This window comes from Notechis scutatus, chromosome 5, assembly GCF_049901735.1.
Source record: "Notechis scutatus isolate UNSWTSFEM ecotype Mainland chromosome 5, rNotScu1.2, whole genome shotgun sequence".
Taxonomy (NCBI): domain Eukaryota; kingdom Metazoa; phylum Chordata; class Lepidosauria; order Squamata; family Elapidae; genus Notechis; species Notechis scutatus.
Genome location: NC_142013.1, coordinates 14,835,556 through 14,858,295, shown reverse-complemented (window position 1 = coordinate 14,858,295; position 22,740 = coordinate 14,835,556). Strand labels below are relative to the sequence as shown.

Sequence of the window (22,740 nt, the reverse complement as noted above, 5' to 3'; positions counted from 1 at the left end):
TCTTTAGAGGATCCAATTTTGAATCCGCCCTTCTCTTTGCCCTCTTTAATTCTTGGACACACGCTGGTATTGATAAATGTCACCATCTTATTAGCTCAAGGAATCTGGTATGCATGCATGATTAGCAGGGCAAACTGTGATCCTACTCAATTCTGAATGTTACTTCTCCATGAATAGATAATGTAATTGATGCCATGCCCCAAGGCCACAAATGGCCAGCTGCTTCAATGGAAAGCCTTCTGTGTTAAAATTCATGTACTGTATTGCCTGTTTTGTACATGGTACACCTGTGAATATGAATCACTAGGAGAATAACAAGTATAGTAGAATAACAGAATAACAGTTGGAAGGGACCTTGGAGATCTTCTAGTCCAACCTCCTATTCTGGCAGGAAACCCTATACCATTTTGGACAAATGGTTGTCCAATCTCTTCTTAAAAGCTTCCAGTATTGGAGGATTCACAACTTCTGGAGGCAAGTTGTTCCACTAGTTAATTGTTCTGTCAGGAAATTTCTCCTTAGTTCTAGGTTGGTCCTCTCCTTGATTAGTTTCCATTCATTTCTTCTTGTCCTGCCTCCAGGTGCTTTGGAGAATAGGTTGACATCTCCCTCCCTTCTTCTTTATGGCAGCCCACACCACCACTTTTGTATTAGTGTCATCTATGAACCGAAATTGTGAACATGTACATCTGTGTTGCCTTAACTTAACCCTACCCAAACTGGTTTCTAAAGACTTTTTTTTACTTTTACTTTTTTACATCTTCTAAAATTACCTCCCACTTAGTTAATAATTGAGAGCCAGTTTGGGGTAGTGGTTGAGATGGTCTAATAATTAGACTAGTATTATGTTTGTTATGTATGCTACCTATAATAAAGGCAGGATTTAAAAAAATCAAATAAAAACAAACAAATAAAAAATACAAGGCTGTCAATTTTCTGTTCTCCATCTATGAAGAGAATTGTTTGTTTGCCAGTAAATGAAAAGATATTGATTGAAAAGTGGATTTTATATGTCCAAAAATGCTGATGTCCAATCATTGCTTAATTCTTTAGTCATCTACATTACTTTCTGGAATATCCTAGATGTAATTTTATTTATTTCTTTATTCAGTGTGTATAGCCACTTATCTTAAACCAGTGACTTTGCCAATTGTATGCTATTCTTTCATCTTATAATTGTCCTCACTGTTAGCAAGTTTCTCCTTAATTCCAGGTTGCTTCTCTCCTTGATTAGTTTCCATCCATTGTGTCTTGTCTTGTCCTCTGGCGCTTTAGGAAATTAGTTGACCCTCTCTTCTTTGTGGTGGCAGCTCCTCAAATACTGAAACACTGCTATCATGTCCCCCCTAGTCCTTCTTTTCTCTAGACTAGCTGGACCCAATTCTTGCAACCGTTCTTCATATGGTTTTGTCTTCAGGCCCTTAATCATCTTTGTTGCTCTTCTTTTTTTACTTTTTTCCAAAGTCTCAACATCTTTTTTGGAACATGGTGACCAAAACTGAATGCGGTATTCCAAATGTGGTCTTACTAGGGCTTTATAAAGTGGTACTAATACTTCACATGATTTTGATTCTATGCCTCTGTTTAACCAAGGATTTAAACCATTTAAAGATGCTAGGTCACATCAACCTGGTGAATTCAGCAAGTGTTCCATGTAAGTGTGAAGTTTTTCCAAAAATACCATGAGAATGATAGAATTTTATTACAAAATAGAAAAAGCAAGTTTTGAAATGGCTTACAGTTATGAATTCTCAGAACAACAATAAGCAGGGAAAGTTAAAAAGGCATTCATCTACTGTCTTCCTTTTTAAGAAAAGAAAGACACCTCAAAAGATTGAGAATCCATCAGTCTGGATACTTAAAAGCTAGCATTAAAATGAATCTGACCCTGTACCTAAACAATGGTTAACCAGGCTGTCAGAAAGAAATTCATTCAAAGACAAACTTCACAAATCTGCCACTTACTTCAATGGATTTCAACAAATCTAGTGACTCAATTTATTGTCATTTATATAGACTATAAGCTACCATGCTCCAAAACACACAATAAAGTCTAAAGCAATTATGTATTTAGAGCATTTATAGCATATATGCCTGCCAACTGAGAGGTGAAAATAAATACTAGCTGGTTGGGGGGGTTTTTGTGGACAAATTGCCAAAAAAATTAGGGTCAATGCCATTCTCCCGTTATGAAACTGTAGATTCATTAAAATTCATTCTATTTTATTGCCTGCCTTACTCAGACAGTTTTCCACTGCAGTTCTCTCTCTTTTAAATTAAAGAATACATGAACAGTCCCACTTAAGAGCTTATCATACTTATTTTGTGTTGTTTGCAAGATAAATAGAAGTCTTCAGTTGTCAATTCAAGCATGTAAATTATGTAGACTGATTTTTTAAATGTCCTTTTATCAGCTTTCTGGCTTGTCCAGCTGATCATACAATACCACAACTACTGTGATAGTTCTAGTTCAGTAGTTCCAGAAAGTAATGCTGTTATCTTCTACCTGCACTAGCTGGCATGGGCAATGACTATAGATTGGGAATGGATGAAATGCCCTGATCCTACCTATTCACCAGGTTTCCCTTTCTTTTCCCTTCCTTTTTTTTTTTTTTTTTTTTAGTTTTAGCATTTCATCTTTTACCAGATTCCTTTTTGTTCTTTCCCTTCAAAATGTTGGAAATAAATTATGCAAGATGGTGAGAACTCTGTCTTTTTGTAGGATAACTTTCTGAAAACTCAGCTGCAACAGAGAAGATTTGAGGGGTGGGAGAAGCTGGGAAAAAGGAAGATTAGGCTAAATCTCAAATTTGGATTTTCTAAGTGGCTGGGGGAAAAAATGAATCTTGGTGAGACAATGCAGTTGGTCACTGATTTAGAATTCTGAATACTCCCCCATTCCAAACCCCATTCTTTCTTCTAGTTACTTGACCCAGAAAAGAATAATGCAGCCTTTCCTATGCTTTCTATTCAGAAAAAAACAACCCAGACACATCATAGTGGGAAAATAGAATCATTCTAAGCTTTTATATCATCCACACATTGTGTCAAATATGTGGATGACACCAAAATTGCAGTCTACCCAATACCCAAAATAACAGAATGAGATTACAATAGTTTGGACAGGTTGGACAGAAGACATGAAATATTTTTCTTCTCTGTCCTGGTGAACACTTGGAGCAGATTCTACAGGCATAAAAATATTGAGAGGTTAGAATATATTTAGTACTTGTCACGTTAACCTACCACACAGAGGTACTGAGAACATAGAATAGTTTATATATTGTAAATATGTATGTTTTTAAACCTCTATAAAGATTCTGAATTCAAATTACAAAAGCAACCTAGCAATAGCACTTAGACTTGTATACTGCTTTACAGTGCTTCACAGATTTCTCTAAGCAGTCTACTGAGTCAGCATATTGCCCCCAACAATTTGGGTCCTCATTTTACCCACCTTGGAAAGATGGAAGGCTGAGTCAACCTTGAGCCTTGGTGGGATTTGAACTGCCAAATTGCAGGCAACTGCCCTGGCAGTCAGCAGAAGTAGCCTGCAATACTGCACTCTAACCACTATGCCACGGCGGCTCATGATAAACAATGAAAAGAGTAAAACTATGAATTGAATGGACTAGTAAGTAAAATAATGTGCTATTTTTAAACAGTGTAACTGTGAAGAATACAACAGGTTGGAGTGTTTTCTAGACCAGGAAACCTCTACACACAATAAGACATTTTGTGTTGTTTTCATGTGGCACGCATATCAAGAAAACCAGCCGTTGGTGATTAAAATCTTGTTAATAAGTCACAGCAATAAACAAGAGAGCTAGGATAATATTTCATTTTAATTTGCCAGGTGGCAAACCTAATTAGGAGCAAAACAAGGCATAAAAACAACTAAAGTAACATGATATTACTGAGGGGTCACTAATGTCAGCATCAAGTTTTGGAAGAGTTCCATAATGCTTTTCAAGTCCATCTGGAGAATGATCCATTCCACCTAGATTAATGTGCTTATTTCAAAGCAAAGCATTTGAAGAAATAGATTCCAACAAATAGATTCAGACAAGGACCATAAGGGTGAACAGGGGAATAGTCAATAAATGCCATGATGAGAGATTAAAGGAACCAGAAGAGATGATTAGGTATGATACTACTTGAAAGGACATCAGGGTATGGTTAAGTTTGGTTCTCTATCGTTCCAAGACATGAAATAATGGACTTAAGAAACAGGAAGACAGGTTCAAATTGGATGTTAGGAAAAAATATATCTAACAGAAAAAGCATTTTGCCTGGAGAACCAAAAACTCATGGTTTCATTCTGCTGAACATGATTTAATTTGGATCTTTGGATTGAACAAAGCTTAGACGATGACCTAAATAGAAACATAGAAATATATGATTCTATAGGAATAGTACTAGCACTTAGACTTATATACCACTTTACAGTGCTTTACAGTCCTCTCTAAACCGTTTTACAGAGTCAGCCTATTGCCCCCAACAATCTGGGTCCTCATTTTACCTACCTCGGAAGGATGGAAGGCTGAGTCAACCTTGAACCTGGTGAGATCTGAACTGCCAAATTGCAGGCAGCCAGCAGGCAGCAGAAGTAGCCAGTACTGCACTCTAACCACTGCCCCACCATGGCTCATAGTGAAGATTAGTGAAACAAAGAATGAAGATAAATGAAAGCCATAGAGTGTCAACTCATAAAGCATTCCTATGCCTGTTTTAGGTTTGCTATAAAGAAGGAGGGGGAGAGGAGGAAGGAAATCTGGAAGAGCAGTGTGGCAGTTTGAAACTGAAAGTACATTCCAACACTTATCTTTAAAAGATTGTAACTAAGCTACCGGAGCTTTTGCCCATGAAAATATTTAATTGGAGACCGTGATTAAGTGGTAATCCAAGTGGAAAAGATGTTTCCTGCTTGCCTCAGACAGAAAGGTGTTTTAAGTGGAGGCTGTTTAAAATCACAGAAAAGCAAGAAACCAGAGATTCAGTGAATAAAAAAAGAGGGTTACGGTACATCCAAATGCCGGTGTAAGGATGGTCATTGTTCTTTAAGATTCTACAAACATCCACAGCCAATATTTGATCATGTATCTGAGGTTTTGATAAAAACTTGCATCACGGTGGTGTGTTATGCTTTAAGAGACTTCCAAATTCTCAATCATTTTAAAATTGTCGTATCCAGAAGATGGTCTTACCTGCTTCTTTGGTTCGGATCACTTTCGACGGTGTGCTTGGATCTCCTGTTCCAATTTTGTTAGTTGCTACAACTCTAAATTCATACTCTACCCATGGGTTCAGTTCAATTGCTGTTGCAGATTCCAGGTCACCCCCTATGTGTTCAGGAACTGTGAAGAACAAAGAGGTAATCCATTAAAGCACGCTCTCTAAATTTCTCTCTAATCACTAAACTAAAGCTAGAGGAAACAACCTAGAATTTGTAGCATAATTAAGAATTTGACCTTTGCCAATTTCTATACAAATCTGCTTTTTCAGATTCATGATAAAATATCCAACAGATTCAAAATTTCTTCAAATGCTGCAATGCAGGTTTTTTAATTTAACTATACTCAAATAAATATGTAAATACTATTTGGAGATGAAATGTTATTTCATACAGATTTAATTTAAATGAAGGGCAGAGTTCTCTTTTAGCTTCTCTCCATTTTTTTCTTTTATGATTTAAAGATATGTGGGTATATTTGGTGGCATAGTAGCAGACAAAAATCTCTGAATAATACCCCCACCTTGTTTTATTCTGAAATATATTCTCGATATACTCTTACCAACCTTATAAGGAAACCTTAGACTTAACTTTTGAATATCCCTTCTGAAAAGAAAAGAGGAGATAAAAGAGAGACTCAACCGTGGAAGACTCAGTGGTCTTCCAGCATTGAAACTTCAACTCAAATGATACAGAAAAAAAGAACTATATATTGATGTAGGTTATCATGGCTAGTAGCTATTAGGTAGTGTTGGGTTTCAGGATTTAGCAACTATGGTCTAGAAAACAGATTTCCTGATGTTTTGATTGCAACTTGGGGCTGGCACCTTCAGAAGCAAGGTGGTGTGCTTTTTAGACCACAGGGACCCACTGGATTCTGTCTTTATAATTAGTTCCTAATTGGCCTTTAGCCAAGTTGGTTTCTGATTGGTGCAGGTTAGTGAGGGCTGGTCTCTGATCGGTTCTTTCCACTCTGTATACATTATATGTTTTGCAAGAAAAAAATATATGGAAGCCCAGACAACAAACATGTCCAGGTGATGTTGTTCATAGAATCTGAATAAAAGAACTATGCCAGCTTTGGACTGCTGTAGTTCATTTCAATGTAGATTCTCACAAAAGAAAGAAAATTGCCAGAAACAACAACAACAACAATAAAATAGGGGAGAAAAGCCACGTCTTGCTAAATTCCCTAACACCAGTGTGAACTTGGGTGCAGTCCCAAAACAACTGGAGCACCATTTGGAACCATAGGCCAATGATGGCGAACCTTTTCAGCAATGAGTGCCCAAACCGGAACGTGTGTCCATGTGCGCCTGCCAGAGCGCTGGGAATCCAAAGCCCAGATGACTGGTGCGTGCATGCCTGTTTTTTTGGCTGTTTTCAGGCCATTTTTGGGATATTTTTGGCCTGAAAATGGCCCGAAAAATGGCTTGTTCTTGACCATTTTTGGGGCCATTTTCAGGCCATTTTGGGAGCCATTTTCCAAGCTGTTTTTTGGCCTGTTTTCAGGGCCATTTTCCAGTGTTCTGGCACCTGCATAGACCAGCTGGCTGATGCACATGTGTGCACCAGAAACCAGAAGAGCAGAGGCTCATCATCACATCACAGCCATAGGCATTGACAAATTTGCCATCAGTCAATTACAGAAGGCAGCTTTACTTAGAACAGCTTCCATCCTGCGGTGATATCTGTAACACCATCAAACATCCAGATTTGCCTATCCCAGGTCCTTGGTAAGGACTTGATAGGTAGACAAAAATGCCAAACCCAGTCTGAACATCTGGCTGACTGTGCGAATAATAATAATAATAATAATAATAATAATAATAATAATAATAATAATAATAATAATAATAATAATAATAATAATCTCTTGCCTGTTTTCACAGTCTGCCAGCCAAGTGAAAATGGACTTCGTGCTTGTAAGTTGTAAGAAGTGATAGGACTGTGGTTGTCTGCTCCGGGTGTCCATGAAAGAGTGGCAGTGACCTCTGTGATTTCTTCAACAATGACAACCCCAGGAGGCCCAGGTGGACCTGGAAGGAAAGAAGGAAGGAAGAAAAGAAGGAGAAAAGGGAAAGAAGGAAGGTACGCAGATTGAATGCACTGATTTTAATTCACCATTACTGCACTGCCCATATACTTGTAAGTATACAGTCATCTAGTTTGCTAATTCCCTCAACACTGTCAAACTATTCACTAAGTCTGCATTACCATTACTATTAACCTTCTCATCACTCCTTATCACCCATCCCCTCCCACTTGTGACTGTATGACTATAACCTTATCGCTTGTATCCTTACCATTTATATTGACTGTTTCCTAGTATGATTTGATTGTTTATTGTACCCTATGACTATTATTAAGTGTTGTACCTTATGATTCTTGACTCTTGACGAATGTATCTTTTCTTTTATGTAAACTGAGAGCATTTGCACCAAGACAAATTCCTTATGTGTCCAATCACACTTGACCAATAACAAATTCTATCCTATCCTATCCTATCCTATCCTATCCTATCCTATCCTATCCTATCCTATCCTATCCTACCCTACCCTACCCTACCCTACCCTATCCTATCCTATCCTATCCTATTCTAAGTTATCCAGATTGATTAGCATAATTTGGTGACTAGAAAACTTACAGATATTTTAAGGCGCTCTCATGATTACGGTGCCAGATGTGAACCAGAAAATATTCAAATCCTTTCTTGATTAGGAAAGGCATTGGATATTTTTGAGCCAACATCTTTCAACATGATTCAACCTAGCAGGTTGTGAAAATAAAATGGAGAGATAGCAAAAAAGAATAAACACACATTTATACCTTGGAACCAAAGTTGAATGTAAGTGAAATAAATAAGACAGGCTAACATATTCTGCAGGACATTATTAGTCCAGAATTACCACTGTTAGTCTAGAAATTACTGCTAACCATTATTGTACAATTATTAAGAAGCAAGCCCTACTAATTTCCATAAAGTAAAGATGCAAACATATGGCTAATGTTTTTTTCACTACTATAGTGAGTATGTTTTTAAGATAAAGAACTGACTTGAAATATTCGCGAAATATAATAGTAATATTAACTCCTATTTAATGGTACTTTTTATATATTTTTTGAGAACAAGACCTAGAGATCTGTGGTAGATGCAAATGTGATAAAATTAAAACACATGTTGATGCCACAGTATCATTCTCCTTTTCTGTACTTTTGTTCTGATGTCAGACACAAGTATGAAGGTCACATAATTCCAGTAAATGCCTTTGAAGATGACTAGAACTGGACACAAATACTCCATCATATTGTGTTGATGATATTTGGATAGGACAAAGTAGCTGATATAAAACCTCCCAGTAAACTCCATAGTTCATTTTACTTATTAATTAAATTTATGAAATTGATATACAATCTGAGATTATGCCAAAGAACTGACTGTCTTAAAGTCTTCCTTCCATCTGTGAAGCTAACATTGTGAAGAATCTCTTGGCTACTGAATCCGGGGTGAGCATTAAAATAAAAAATGATAAGAATATTACAGAGGTATGATCATCTATCAGAGAAGGTTAGCACTTAGTGCCCATTTCATTGGAACCCATTGTGGTCACTGAACGAGTACTACCTGTATAGTTGAGCATGGAGATGGCCTTGAAGAAGGAATGCAAATGTTACATGAACATAAGCTTTGCCCAGATATACAGGTGGAGTAAGGAAAAACCCCTCAAGATTTATTTCTTCTTGATTCTTTAGACTAACAGGGGAGGTAGTTTCCTGTCAGTTTTTAAGATTCTTGTCATGCCCCTGATGGAACCTGATTCTGAGGGGGAGGTCGAGCAGCTGACAGGGAGTGGGAGTGTGGCTTCAGTGGCTGTGGAAGAAATTCGGGAAGGGCACAGTCCAGCTGGACATTCAGAGGAAGACCCAGAGCCACTCCCTCTTCATCCTAGGGCATTCAGGGAGGAACAGAGAAGGGAGCAATGTGAGTTACATGGGTTACGGGGGAGAAAAGGGCCCTGATTCCCTTCATTGGCTGCAGCTGGGAAAACAGGATTTAAAAAGGGCGTTTGCGCACAGCACCTTGCTGGAAGCAAAGCGCGAATTATCTTTGTTTGTCAAGTCTTATCTGGGTTCTGGCATTCTCCCAACTGTGTGTGTTTCGTTATCTTTTGAAGTTTTCAATTGCTTATCCTGCCCTGTCTCATTAATTGCTGCAAAGTGGTTTGAGTTGTTTTTTTTTTTTTTATAATTTATATGTACTTTGGGTTCAGACTGAATTTCTTCCCTTTAAAAACTGTTCTTGGGAGAGTTTTTTCTCCAGCCAATGATAACTGGACATTGGGGAGCAAGTTGGAGGTATTAAAGAGACTTTACCTATTTTTGTGACTTTGTTGCTTTCGTGACACACCCCGGGTCATTACAATTCTGTTATTACACCCTACAATAAGATAGACTTGGTGTAATATCTGTTTTGTGACCTGCTTTGTCTCAAAAGGCTCTGACAATAGGAGAACATGCAAATCATAGTTTTTAAATTCTTTTTAGTCTTTTAAAAGTAGTTCCACTCTAGGTCATGTGATTGGAGAAAAGGGGATGTACTGAGAATGCAGAAGGTGACCATATCTGCCCCTTCTCACTCCCTTCTGGGGATGGATGTGGGATTTTCTTCTGGGATGGATTTTTTGGAGAATTATCAGGCTGAACAACATATGGGCAAGAGTCGTGATGCTCTTCACATTAAACATTTCAGATTATGAGCATATGGGATTCTAAAACTCCAAAACGTAATTGACTAATATATACATATTTTTAATTGGCTAAGGCCCAGCTGGTCTGCATTATATTTTCTTCATTTCTTTAGGATACATATTTGTGAATTTATTTATTACATTTGTAATCTGTAGACAGTGGGGCTGGTTGGCTGTTCTTATTCATTTCAAAAGGGTTTGTGCAGAAAGTGGTGTTTGGGGCTTCATTATTTCTCTCAACAGGAGAGAATTTTAACCCTTTTTTTTAAAAAAAAAAACACCTCAGTTTCCAGGTAGATTTTCGATCTTTAAATTCAACAAATGTACAGGTTAAGAATTGAAAGAGGCTCTGGCTAGCTTTTGGTATAGCCTTGCATTAATCTTTGTGCTGAAAGCAGGATTTTCTTTTTAATAAATATGTCCTGCATCTTGAGAAGGAAGATGGTGCATCTCTCTCTCTCTCTCTCTCTCCCCCCCATGTGTGTGTGTCTGTGTGTGTGTGTGTGTGTGTGCGTGCTCACAGTCACTATCATGAATATGTTACCAGGAACTGTCTGATTGAAAATATTTTTTTAATGAACTTTGGTTGTTTGTCCAATTCTTCAAACTTGCTGAAAGAGCACCGATTCTCCATCAACAGGATTTCATGTTAAATAGGAATGATGATAGAATACGGATATAAAGCCATCTATTCTTGAGTCACATTCTATGAATTTTGATTTTCATCCTGCTGTTTGTTTCATGAATCGCAGCAAATCATAATGTAGCTGGCTAGGGTATGGTTTACTGTCTCGCCTGAATCCAGCCATTGTGGTTTGCAAAGGATGGTTTGTTTGTCACTTGCTCCCTTAATTACACTTACTTACAAAATACTGCACAAATGTCCATTAAAAACAACAACAGCAAAGCAACAGAATTTTGAAAGTGTGGCTGAAGGAGTGGTGTGTGTGGCTAAAGGAATGGTGTAAAAGGGAAGGTTTTGGTTTTATTAGTCATGATTCCTGCAGCTCGTCCAATGAAAAACTGTATAAAAGAGATGGTTTGCATCCATCAAAGAAGGGGACTGAGTTACTTGGCATTAAATTCACAGATTTCCTGGATAAACATTTAAACTGAACAGCGGGGACAGAGAATTAATGGATGCAGAACATCTCTGTCCCCAGCAACCTAAAACTAATAAGGATACAGTGCATGCAAAATAGATGTTTGTGCAGGTAAGATTATCAACCTTGATGTCAACCCAAACCAAACATTTAATAGTGAGTGCCATATCATGTGCACTAATCAAACAGGTGGCAAGAAAGTAGGGACAGCCAGGCACAACACAGGTTATGTAGACAGTAAACACAGTGTCAGACATAAAGATCTCAAGTGCCTATATACAAATGCACAAAGTCTGGGGAACAAACAGGGTGAACTCGAACTACGAATACATGAAGGTAAATATGATATAGTTGGAATAACAGAAACTTGGTGGGATGAAACCCATGACTGGAACATACTGTTAGAAGGCTACAAACTATTCAAAAAAAACCAAACCCAGACCCCATAAAAGAGGAGGTGGAGTTGCACTGTATGTAAAGGACCACTATATTGCTACAGAAATGCATGAAACCAAAGATGAAAACCTCCTAGAATGCATATGGGTCAATATAAAAGAAAAAAAGAATGACATGGCCATAGGTGTATATTATAGGCCACCCAATCAAGCAGAAAATATAGATGTCCTTTTTGCCAGCCAACTAACAAACATATGCAGGAAACATACAACAATAGTAATGGGAGACTTCAATTATGCTGATATCAATTTGAAAACTAATTCTGCACCAAGTGAGAAATCAAATAAGTTCCTAACCAACCTAGCTGACAACTTTGTTGTCCAAAAGTTAGAGGGTGAAACTAGAGGGACAGCCATACTGGACTTAATTCTTACAAACGGAGAAGAAGTGATAGAAGGAGTTGAAACTGCAGGAACCTTGGGTGAGAGTGATCATGTCATACTAGAATTCAATATAACACAAACACAAGCAACAGAACATAATGACACCAGAGTCTTGGATTTTGAAAGAGCTGATTTCAATAAACTCAGAGAGAACTTGGGAAAGATTCCATGGATGAAAATCCTAAAGGGGAAAACAACTCAAGAATCTTGGGAAACTCTAAAAAGTATGATCATAGAAGCCCAGACCATTGAGAAAGAAAAACTGAGAATACCACTGAGAAAGAAAAACAAGAAATCCAAGAAGAAACCAGCATGGCTGCACAAAGATCTCTTTGGCAAATTGAAAGAAAAAGTACAAAAAATGGAAAGAAGGACATACAACTAAGGCAGAATATCAGCCAGAATCTGCAAAGACGAAGTTAGGAAAGCAAAGGCTCAGAATGAACAAAGACTTGCAACAAAAGTCAAAGATAATAAAAAAAGTTTCTTCCAACATATAAATAACAAGAAAAAAAATCAAGGAAACAGTCAGTCCACTAAAGAGAGAAGATGGCAAGGAAGTAACAGGCAACAGAGAGAAAGCAGAACTGCTTAACTCATTCTTTGCCTCTGTCTTCACGCAAAAAGAAACTATAGCTCAACCCACCAAAAGCATAACTGTAAAAGACAGTCCAGAAATAAAAGTTAAAATAAGCAAAAAAAATAGTAAGAGAACACCTGTCTGATCTTGATGAAAACAAATCACCGGGGCTTGATGGATTACATCCAGAGTTTTAAAGGAGCTGGCAGAGGTCATCTCAGAACCACTGCACCATATCTTTCAAAAATCCTGGAGCACCGGGGAACTACCAAAGGACTGGAAAAGAGATGATGTGGTTCCCATCTTCAAAAAAGGAAAAAAACAGACCCAGGGAACTATAGACCAATCAGCCTAACATCAATACACGGGAAGATACTGGAAAAGATAATAAAAAAACAGATCTGCCAACATCTAGAAACAAGTAAAGTAATAACTAGCAGTCAGCACGGGTTTGTTAAGAACAGATCATGCCAAACCAATCTTATTTCATTCTTCAACACAGTGACTAAATTAGTAGACCAGAAAAATACTGTGGACATAATATATTTAGATTTCAGCAAGGCATTTGACAAAGTAGACCACAACCTACTTCTTAGTAAGCTAGAAAAAAGTGGAATAGATAGCACCACCACTGGATGGACTTGCAACTGGCTGGCAAACCGTACTCAAAGAGTAGTCCTTAATGGGTCTAAGTCTACATGGAGGGAAGTAAGCAGTGGGGTGCTACAAGGTTCCGTCTTAGGCCCAGTACTCTTCAATATCTTCATTAATGACTTAGATGAGGGAATAGAAGGGGAACTTACCAAATTTGCAGATGATACTAAGCTGGCAGGAATAGCTAACACCCAAGAAGATAGGCTCAAGATCCAGATGGATCTTGACAGACTAGAACATTGGGCTGTATCTAACAAATGAAATTCAATGTAGAGAAAAGTAAAGTCCTACACTTAGGCAAGAAAAACCAAAAGTACACATATATACTGGGTGAAACCAGGCTCAATAGCAGTAACTGTGAGAGGGATCTTGGAGTCTTAGTGGACAACCAGCTAAATATGAGACAGCAGTGTGCAGCAGCAGCCAAAAAAGCTAATGCAATCCTAAATTGCATTAACAGAGGGATACAATCAAGATCAAGGGAAGTACTAATACCACTCTATAAAGCCTTAGTAAGACCACACCTAGAGTACTGCATCCAGTTTTGTTCACCACATTATAAAAAAGTTGTTGAGGCTCTAGAAAAAGTACAGAGAAGAGCAACCAGGATGATTAGGGGACTGGAGACTAAAACATATGAAGAACGGTTTCAGGAACTGGGCATGGCTAATCTAGTGAAGAGAAGGACCGGGGAGACATGATAGCAGTCTTCCAATATTTGAGGGGCTGCCACAGGGAGGAAGGGGTCAAGCTATTTTCTAAAGCGCCTGTAGGCCAGACAAGGAATAATGGATGGAAACTGAACAAGGAGAGATTTAACCTGGCAATAAGGAGAAGCTTTCTGACAGTGGGAACAATAAACCAATGGAACAGCTTGCCCTCGGAAGTTGTGGGAGCGGCATCAGTTGAGACTTTCAAGAAGAGATTGGACTGCCATTTGTCAGAAATGGTGTAGGGTCTCCCGCAATTTGGTGAAGGCAAGTTGTTCCATTGGTTGATTGCTCTCACTGTCAGAAAGTTTCTCCTTATTTCCAGGTTAAATCTCCCCTTGTTAAGTTTCCATTCATTATTCCTTGTCTGGCCTTCAGGTGCCTTGGAAAATAGCTTGACTCCTTCCTCTCTGTGGAAGCCCCTCAAATATTGGAAGACTGCTATCATGTCTCCCCTGGTCCTTTTCTTCCCTAGACTAGCCAAGCCCAGTTCCTGTAACCGTTCTTCATATGTTTTAGTCTCCAGTTCCCTAATCATCCTGGTTGCTCTTTTCTGCACTTTTTCTAGAGTCTCAACATACTTTTATAGTGTGGATGCAGTATTCTAGGTATGGTCCTCCTAACTACAGGGCATTTCCTAAGTTAGATACATATATATGTCTAAATGCTATTGCAGATATTTCTATTCGCCATTGAGGCTACTTTATCATGCTGTTGTTTATAGTCAATAGCAATAGCACTTAGACTTATATATTGCTTTGTAGTGTTTTACAGCCCTCTCTAGGTGTCAGCATGTTGCCCCCAGCAATCTGAGTCCTCATTTTACTGACTTCGGAAGGATGGAAAGCTGAGTCAAGTCAGGATTGAACTAGCAGTGGGCAGAGTCAGCCTGCAATGCTGCATTCCTATCACTGCACTACCACAGCTCTACATCTTTGTGCTCTTGTAGCAGCTTACTAAATGGCCCGCTGTTTCTTCAGCTTCTTTGTATAGGTGGCATTTGCTATTTCTTTAATTTAGTTTAATTTAGTTTATTGTCATTGCACAACAAAATTAAATGCTATCTTCGGTGTACATTATAACTATAAAAAATAAAACACAAACATCCTTCACATTCTATACAATTGAATTGAAAACCTGACATTGCATTAATATTGCACTATACAGTAAAATTCAATATAGGTACTGCCCTGGGATAAAAACTGTTTTTCAGCCTATTTGTCCTCGTTTTTATTATCCTTTACCGTCTGCCGGATGGCAATAGTTAAAAAAAAAATGGTTGCCCTGGATGAGAGGGATCTTTGAGAATGTTTTGAACTTTGTTGTGGTCTTCTCAATTCTGGCTTTGTTCAGTATGCATTTATCCTTAAGGCTTGGTCTTATAGATACAGAATTTGCCCCTCTGTCTCTTCATCTCTCTTCTTCATAGCCATTGCCAGATCTTTTTGCTATTTGTTTTGCCATATAGTATTGTCCCTTGCCATGCATCTTAATTTGATCTTTCTGGTAATCCAGTATGATCTCTCAATAAGCCTTCACGGTGTACTAGCTTCAAGTGCATCTTCTTCATAATCCTTCAAGTACTTTTCCAAAGCTGTTTTTTTCTTCTTCCTCAATTCCCTGGAGGATTATGATTATTACTATTTAAAAAGAGTACGGAGTCCTCTGACAAACACTTTTTTGTAATATACCAGTGGGGTTTCTTGGAAAACAGCTGATTCTTTGTGGTTTGCACCTTGGTGTGCTTTGTAATCTCAAACATCATAGATGGCCTCAAGCAGAGTTATGGAGAGTGCAATATAAACCCCATATAGAGACCAAAAGAGTTACACCTGTCAAGCTTTTGAGAGTAAACTTGCTTGAATAAGAAAGAAGTTCTCATGTAAATGGACTTGGAGAGAAGCGGGGGGAGGGGAGGGGAGGAGAAGAGAAGAGATAGAAGTAACTTTATCTAGAAATGGAGAATTTAAGCAGAACAAATTGAGAGGAATTGTCTGATCATTTGTTACAAAAGCATTAGGCTATGAATAGATTTGCAGAATAAAGCTCTATAATTCTTAACCGTCTCATACATTTTCAATTTACAGCTGTAAAGGAGTGTCATTCATTTAAATAAAATACTTTTTGTTTGCAAATTATAGGTGTGGGGATTTAATCCAGCTATGCATTTATCTTTTAGCAAAAAAGAAAAAAACCTTGTAGGGCTGCCCAGCACATATTAGAGATTATAAAGTGTTGCAGTATAAAACGGAGTCATCAAAGTTTCTGTTGAAATACAGAATAAAAAGGCAAGACAATTGCCAAATTTAAACATTCTGGAGAAGTTAATACAGCTGACTTTGAAATGGGTATTGATTTAGTGTATCAAGTTTTTACTGGAGTAATAAGGTGGCCCTACGTTCATATAATGAACTGATAAGAATGTTATGGTTCTGAATTATCCTGGATTATGGATTTTTGCTCTATTTATTCCACAGGGAAGGAAATCAAGAAACCCTAGGCAGCAAACATTACTGCATGTGTATGTCATACCAAATGAAAAACACAGGAAGATGATAAGATGTGCAAATGAATAAAAGTTGGCAGGGCTGAATCCCAATAGGAACAGCAAACTTGTTCTGGATCAGTGTCAAAAATGTCTGATACTCCAATAATATGGAAAGGGATCAACTATGCATCATCTTTATGCAAGCTATGAAGATACACCTAAACTTTGCTAGTCTATACAACTACAACTGATGTTTTAAGGGCATATTTTAGCAGTACAAATAGTCCTCAATTTACAACAGTTCATTTAGTGATCGTTCAAAGTTACAGCAGCACTGAAAAAAAGGACTCATGACCATTTTTCACACTTAAGACCATTGCAACTTCCCCACGGTTATGTGATCAAAATTCAGACACTCGACAACTGATTCATATTTATGATGATGTCACTAACTTAACACCTGCAGTGATTCCCATAACAACTGTGGCAAGAGAAGTCATAGAATGGGGCAAAATTCACTTAACAACAGAAATTTAGGGGCTCCATTGTGGCCATAATTCGAGGACTGCCTATAATGCTTGAAATTGCCTTGCTGGAGGCTGTTTTGCAAACAGAGCTTAGGTCTTTGGGATTTGAAGTCTGTTTCTTCACACTGCCAAAGGAGTTCAGTTGCCTTCTAGGTGCAGAAGGGAACTGCCCCAACAGGCTGCAGGAATGGAGTTTGTGTCTTTGAGATTTGAGGTCAGTTTCTGCACCTCATTAGAGGAATTTGATGCCCGGAAAAGAACTATTCCAGCTGGTTGCAGGACTGGAACTCAGATCTTTTGGGATCTGAACTCTGTTTCTTCAACCCCGTGGAAAAAAATCAGCAGCCCACCTGTGCAGAAGGGAATTTCATGGAAGACAGACCTCTTGGAAGATGGCAGCATTTTTCAACTTTTCTTGCCAGCTATCCCATTGACTTTCTGGGGAAGCCAGAAGAGAAGACTGTGAATGGTGATTAGAGAGTCAGTTTGGTCTAGTGATTAAGGCACCAGGCTAGAAAGCAAGAAACCACGAGTTCAAGTCCTGCCTTAGCCATGAAAGCCCACTGGGTATTGTTGGGCCAGCCATTCTCTTTCACCTGACCTTACTGGGTTGTTGTGGGGAAAATAAGAGGAGGAAATGTGTTGGATGTTTTCTGCCTTGAGTTATTTGTAAGAATAATAAAGGTGGGATACAAATAAACAATAAAAAATAAAATCATGCTTAGCAATCAAAGTCCGAACAGATTGCCAAGCACCCAGGTAACAATCATATGGTCACAGAGGGGCAGTACAATGTTTTACAATGGCCAGAATACTCTTTCTCAAGCCATTGTAATGTTGAACGGTCATTAAACAATTGGTTGTAAGTTGAGGTCCACTGATGATTGCTTTTTGATCTGTTTAAATGGAAAGGAAGGATTCAAATTGGGTCCAACAGATATAATTGGTAATATTTATGTAGAGATTCTCAGTCCTGGTTATCCCAAAGGTGCTCTTTCAAGAGACAACTGGATGTTCTTGTTTTTTCTTTGAAGACATTTCGCTTTTCATCCAAGATGCTTCTTCAGCACTGACTGGATGGCTATTTAGCTATGCAATTTGGGATGAACACCCTTCGAATGGTGTGGGAGTATGAATGGATTTCCAGAGATAAAATTGCAGACTACAGGAACCATTAGCACTACTCAGGTGATGCTGAGGACACAGATAAACCTTCAGGTGGCCTCAATGACTCTCTAAAAGAATGCAAATGATCAGCTGTCTTCAAGGAATATAAATCCTTCCCTTCCGCACCATCCGGTCAGAGCTGAAGAAGCTTCTTGGATGGGAAGTCAAATGTCTTCAAAGAAAAAACAAGAAAGTCCAGTCGCCTCCTGAAAAAGAACCTTTGGGATAATATTTATGTTGTTATTTCTGATAACTCTTATTGAACTCTAATTGATTAATATAGAAAGATGAGGTTTTAGAGTTGGGCTTATAGAGAATGAGGTGAGAGATGAAATGAAAAAGGGGATATGGTTGTATTTTAAGAGACAAGTTAGTGCTGATTATAACTGCTGGGAAGGGAGCTTCTTCTATTTTTCTTTCTTTCTTTTCTTCTTTCCTTTTTCTGTGCTTTTTAATTTTTTTAAAATAAATGTATTTTTGTATTATCTAGTTAGTACTATCAAGTTTTATTTGTATAACACAATTTTTAATAAAGTTATTTTTTAAAAAAAAACCACAGCCACGAGATCAGCATCAATGTTTATATTTCAACTGGGTTGCGCAATTATTTATGCTGATCTTGTCTTCTGTGATTAGTATACTCACCCCTAACAAGAAGTTCTGCCTCATCTGATATGCTGTCTGCTGTAGATTGCACCCTGCAGCCATATCTTCCAGCATGCATCAGAAGGATGTTCCTGATCATTAAATCTGCAGAAGATGCTTGCTGTGGGGAAAAAAAAATAAGCAATACAATAGCATCTGCTCAAACACATTACGGATATATATGTGCAAAAATGGAAGACCTGCTTCCTTTGAGTATTTGGGAGGGGCAACATAATCCTCATAGTAATCTATCCCCTCCAGCATTCTCAGTTACAGGTTTGTAACTGGTCGCTTAGCCCCCATTCAAAGTTATCTCTTTCCATTTTTAATTTTTTTTATTGTATTAAAAAGAAAAAAATAAATTGAGGAAAGGGAAAGGGATGTGGAAAAGGGGATGTGAAATACAAGGGGGAAGAGAAAAAGAAAGAAAATAAGGCATTGACTTCCAACTCTTCCTAGCACAGTACAAGATAAATACATTTCAACCTCAACTTTTTGCTTGTACACATTAGTATATAACTAGCCATTTCTAGAACATCAAATCTTTCTAATCAACAAAACCAAAATTTCATTTTTTTCCCTTCACAAGCACAAATTCCAGAAGTGATAGCCAAATAAGAACATATTTTCCTCTTTAAATAAAGTATTCCATTTAACCTTTCTGGCTTTATCTTCCTTGCTATGGAAATAGTACGTGTTTCTATTTACACCTAGTTATCTTTGTGAACTGTCATCATTTTTATTTACAAAATTTATTGTATTCTTTCAAATTCTTTGGCCTTACTGAAGAGTGTGGGGGGTAGCACCCATTCAAAGTTACGATGAAGATATCCAGGGGTACTGAAACAGAGGTGGTATTCAGCTGGTTCTGACCGGTTCTGGAGAACCGGTAGTGGAAATTTTGAGTAGTTCAGAGAACCGGCAAATACCACCTCTGATTGGCCCCGCCCCCATCTATTCTCTGCCTCACGAGTCCCAGCTAATCAGCTGGGTTTTCTTTTGCTGCCTTGCACAGGAGAACGGAGCTGGAAAGCAGGTTAGTGGGGTGGGGAGGGAATGGGGATTTTGCAGTATCCTTCCCCTGCCATGCCCACCAAGCCACACCCAGCATGCCATGCCACATCCACCAAGCCATGCCCACAGAACTGGTAGTATAATTTTTTGAATTCCACCACTGTAACAAAGGATTCCAAATTTCTGATGGATGCTCCCCTCTTATACTCACATGAACACATTTTGGGTGCTTGAAACTGACCTGCAGTTATGGCTGCTTGCAGTGTCCCAGGGTCACATGACTGTTTTACATTATTTTTCATGAATGAAGGGAAATATATGTGTCCCAGGATAATGTTGCCATTATAAGATCCCATGTTGGATCCTGCTACAATGTTTTTGCCCCAAACCAGCATTTATTTAAGTTTTTTTTGGTCAAATAACAATTAATTTGCTTAATGTCCATAACCTTGACTTAAAAATTGCCCTAAAAAAGGGTCAGGTTGGCCCTGTTTTGCAATCATCAGGACTTATGACCGTAATGAGCAGGCTCTGTTATGGTTGTAAGTTGAGAACAATCTGCAATATATCTGCTGTACATGGCAATAAGGATTTATATTGAGATGTGCAGATTCCTTAGGTCTAGGCTGGAACCATTGTGTGATGCAGCTTTTGTTAAAAATAAATAAATACTGGAGCACCTCCCAGATATATTTGACTGTGGCTTGCTTCTTTGTTGGTTTTATTGTATTTTTGTAGAATTTTATTGATATAATTTTATCCTTTTAATATTTAATATTGTAAGCCTCCCTGTGGTAAGATGGGAGACCAAAAAGTTTAATAAACTGTGATATTTTTTTTTAGACAATGACTTTGACTCTTCCTCAGAGGCCGGCATGAGGGACGATGAACTCATTCCTGGCATGTCAGTAACTGGGTTAATTAATCACTCTGAACTGCTGGCTGAAACTGCTTTGGCTGGAGACAGTTTGCAGGTCAGTGAAGAAGAGGAAGAGGAGCTGCATTCTATAGTGGATCTGAGAGCACTCAGGGGAGAGAAAAAGCAAAAGCAAAGGAGATCTGCCTTGATGGGCTGCACTGGAAAGGTATTTATCATGGCAGGCAGAGGGAGGCATTGCTGGGAACTAGGTGTTTTGTTTATGGCTGTGTGGGTTTTCGTGCCTCCTGCTTGACTTTGTGCCTTGGAAACTCTGAACTTCTCTTGCCAAGTGAGCTCTCATGGATGTAGTTTCAGTTTTGCCTGGTGGATTTATGTTTGTTTGGTGAACTTACTTGTTGGAGTGACTTTCTATTGTTTTATGGACTATTGGCCTGTTGCCTTGTGGACTAATCTTGGCCTGCTTATGGCTGGCTTTATTTGGGTCAGTTATGAGGCTGGGTGAAGGGAACTGCTAGGGAATATTAATAAACTCTCTAAAAAACACACGTGTGTGTGAGTGAGTGTTTGCACATAAACAAACAAAAATTGAGTCCTGATATTTGGACTAAAAATACCAAGTGCAGATCTGGGACCATTGCATGTACAACACATGTATGGAAGTACTGCTGTAGGGATAAACCCAGAAACATTTGTGACGGCATTTCAAAGTATTCTGTAGCCTACTATCCAACAGTCATTAACATCTCCATTCCACTGTTGTTAACAAATACTTCCCAATCTTTATGCATCCATTACACCATGTCTCTGTCTCATACAGAGGTTTTACAGGGCAGTGATATCACAGCCATTTGCAGCTGCTTCTAATATTTTGTTAGACCCTTAGGAGAGATTTGAACTTAGGTCTTTAAAATCCGCTCAGATGTACATTTTATAGGTCAGCAGTCTGATGTAAGTACTGAAGATAAATAGATGAGTTGTATTCCAGAATAATTCTTGTGTTGGGCACTGTATGTAGCTTTACGCTGTGTAGCTACTCATGGTTCAATGATTGTGTTAATATCCAGGCTCCCAGCTCCCCTGCAACCATAGATTCTTTTACACATGTCTCATTTTACAAGAAGAAATAATAACGAGGAGAGGAGGATGAGAAGTATTAGATAAAGGTTGGAGAATCACTTTTGTATTTCCAAAACGACAGTATTTTTCCTAGGACAAATCTTCCAGATAAAGTCCTAAGGAAAAAGTAGGTGGAATCAAATAACTTTATCTTTTTTTCTACCTCACCCAAGATCTGTCTCACAATAAAGAACTAAGCTAGAATTCATCAACACTATGCCCAAGAATTAAACAACAATAAAATGTGATGTGTTAACTGATTCTACTGTCTGCATCAGACTTAATTCTGTTTTCTGAAAACCACTGTCTTTACCTTCTGCTGTTCATTTTTCCTGACTACAATACTGGTAGTCCTCGAATTCTGTCTATAATGGAGTCTGCCCATCAAGTTCCTAAGTCATGAAGGTCATAAAATGGGTTGGTCATGTGACCAAGACAATTTTATGACCTTTTTTGTAATACTCATTAAGTGAATCACTGTGTTCATTAGGCAAATCCACAGTTTTTAAATGAATTCCACTGTTGTTAAATTAACTAATGGTATGCTGTGAATGCGGTTTGGCTGAAGGCCTAGAGGTGGAGCTCTCGCCTCACAATCAGGAGGCTGTGAGTTCGATCCTAGGTAGAGGCTAATCTTTGGAATAGACTCTCCTGCTTGAGCAGGGGGTTGGACTAGATGACCTCCAAGGTCCCTTCCAACGCTGTTATTCTATGACATCCAGAAGTGCTGGTGTTCAGCAAAACTGAGATAAAATGTGGTCACATGACCACAGGATGCTACAAATGACTGTAAATGTGATTGTGTTGCCAAGTGCCTGAAGTTCAGTCACATGACCAAAGCAGAATGGGATGTCTGCCGGAACCTCGAATCTGGGCTATAATAAGAAGTCCCATGGTAGATCTGTTGTACCTTTGAACAGTTGCTAAGCAACTGGTTGTTGTAAGTCAAAGACTACCTACCGGTAACATTGTTCAATCAATTGATCAGAATAAAGCTGGAAGGGACCTTGGAGGTCTTCTAGTCCAACCCCCTGCT

At 38.4% G+C, this 22,740-nt stretch overlaps 1 protein-coding gene across 1 annotated transcript in view; it reads right to left on the bottom strand.

Moving 5' to 3' along the window:
* Positions 1-22,740, bottom strand: part of CNTN5 (contactin 5) — a 763,035-nt gene that overhangs the window by 56,015 nt on the left and 684,280 nt on the right. The window contains exons 17-19 of the mRNA XM_087966176.1: positions 18,695-18,815; positions 7,114-7,272; positions 5,208-5,357 (exon numbers count right to left, since the gene is read on the bottom strand). Coding sequence (XP_087822302.1) covers positions 5,208-5,357; positions 7,114-7,272; positions 18,695-18,815 — 430 coding nt within the window. The remainder of the gene's footprint in view (positions 1-5,207; positions 5,358-7,113; positions 7,273-18,694; positions 18,816-22,740) is intronic.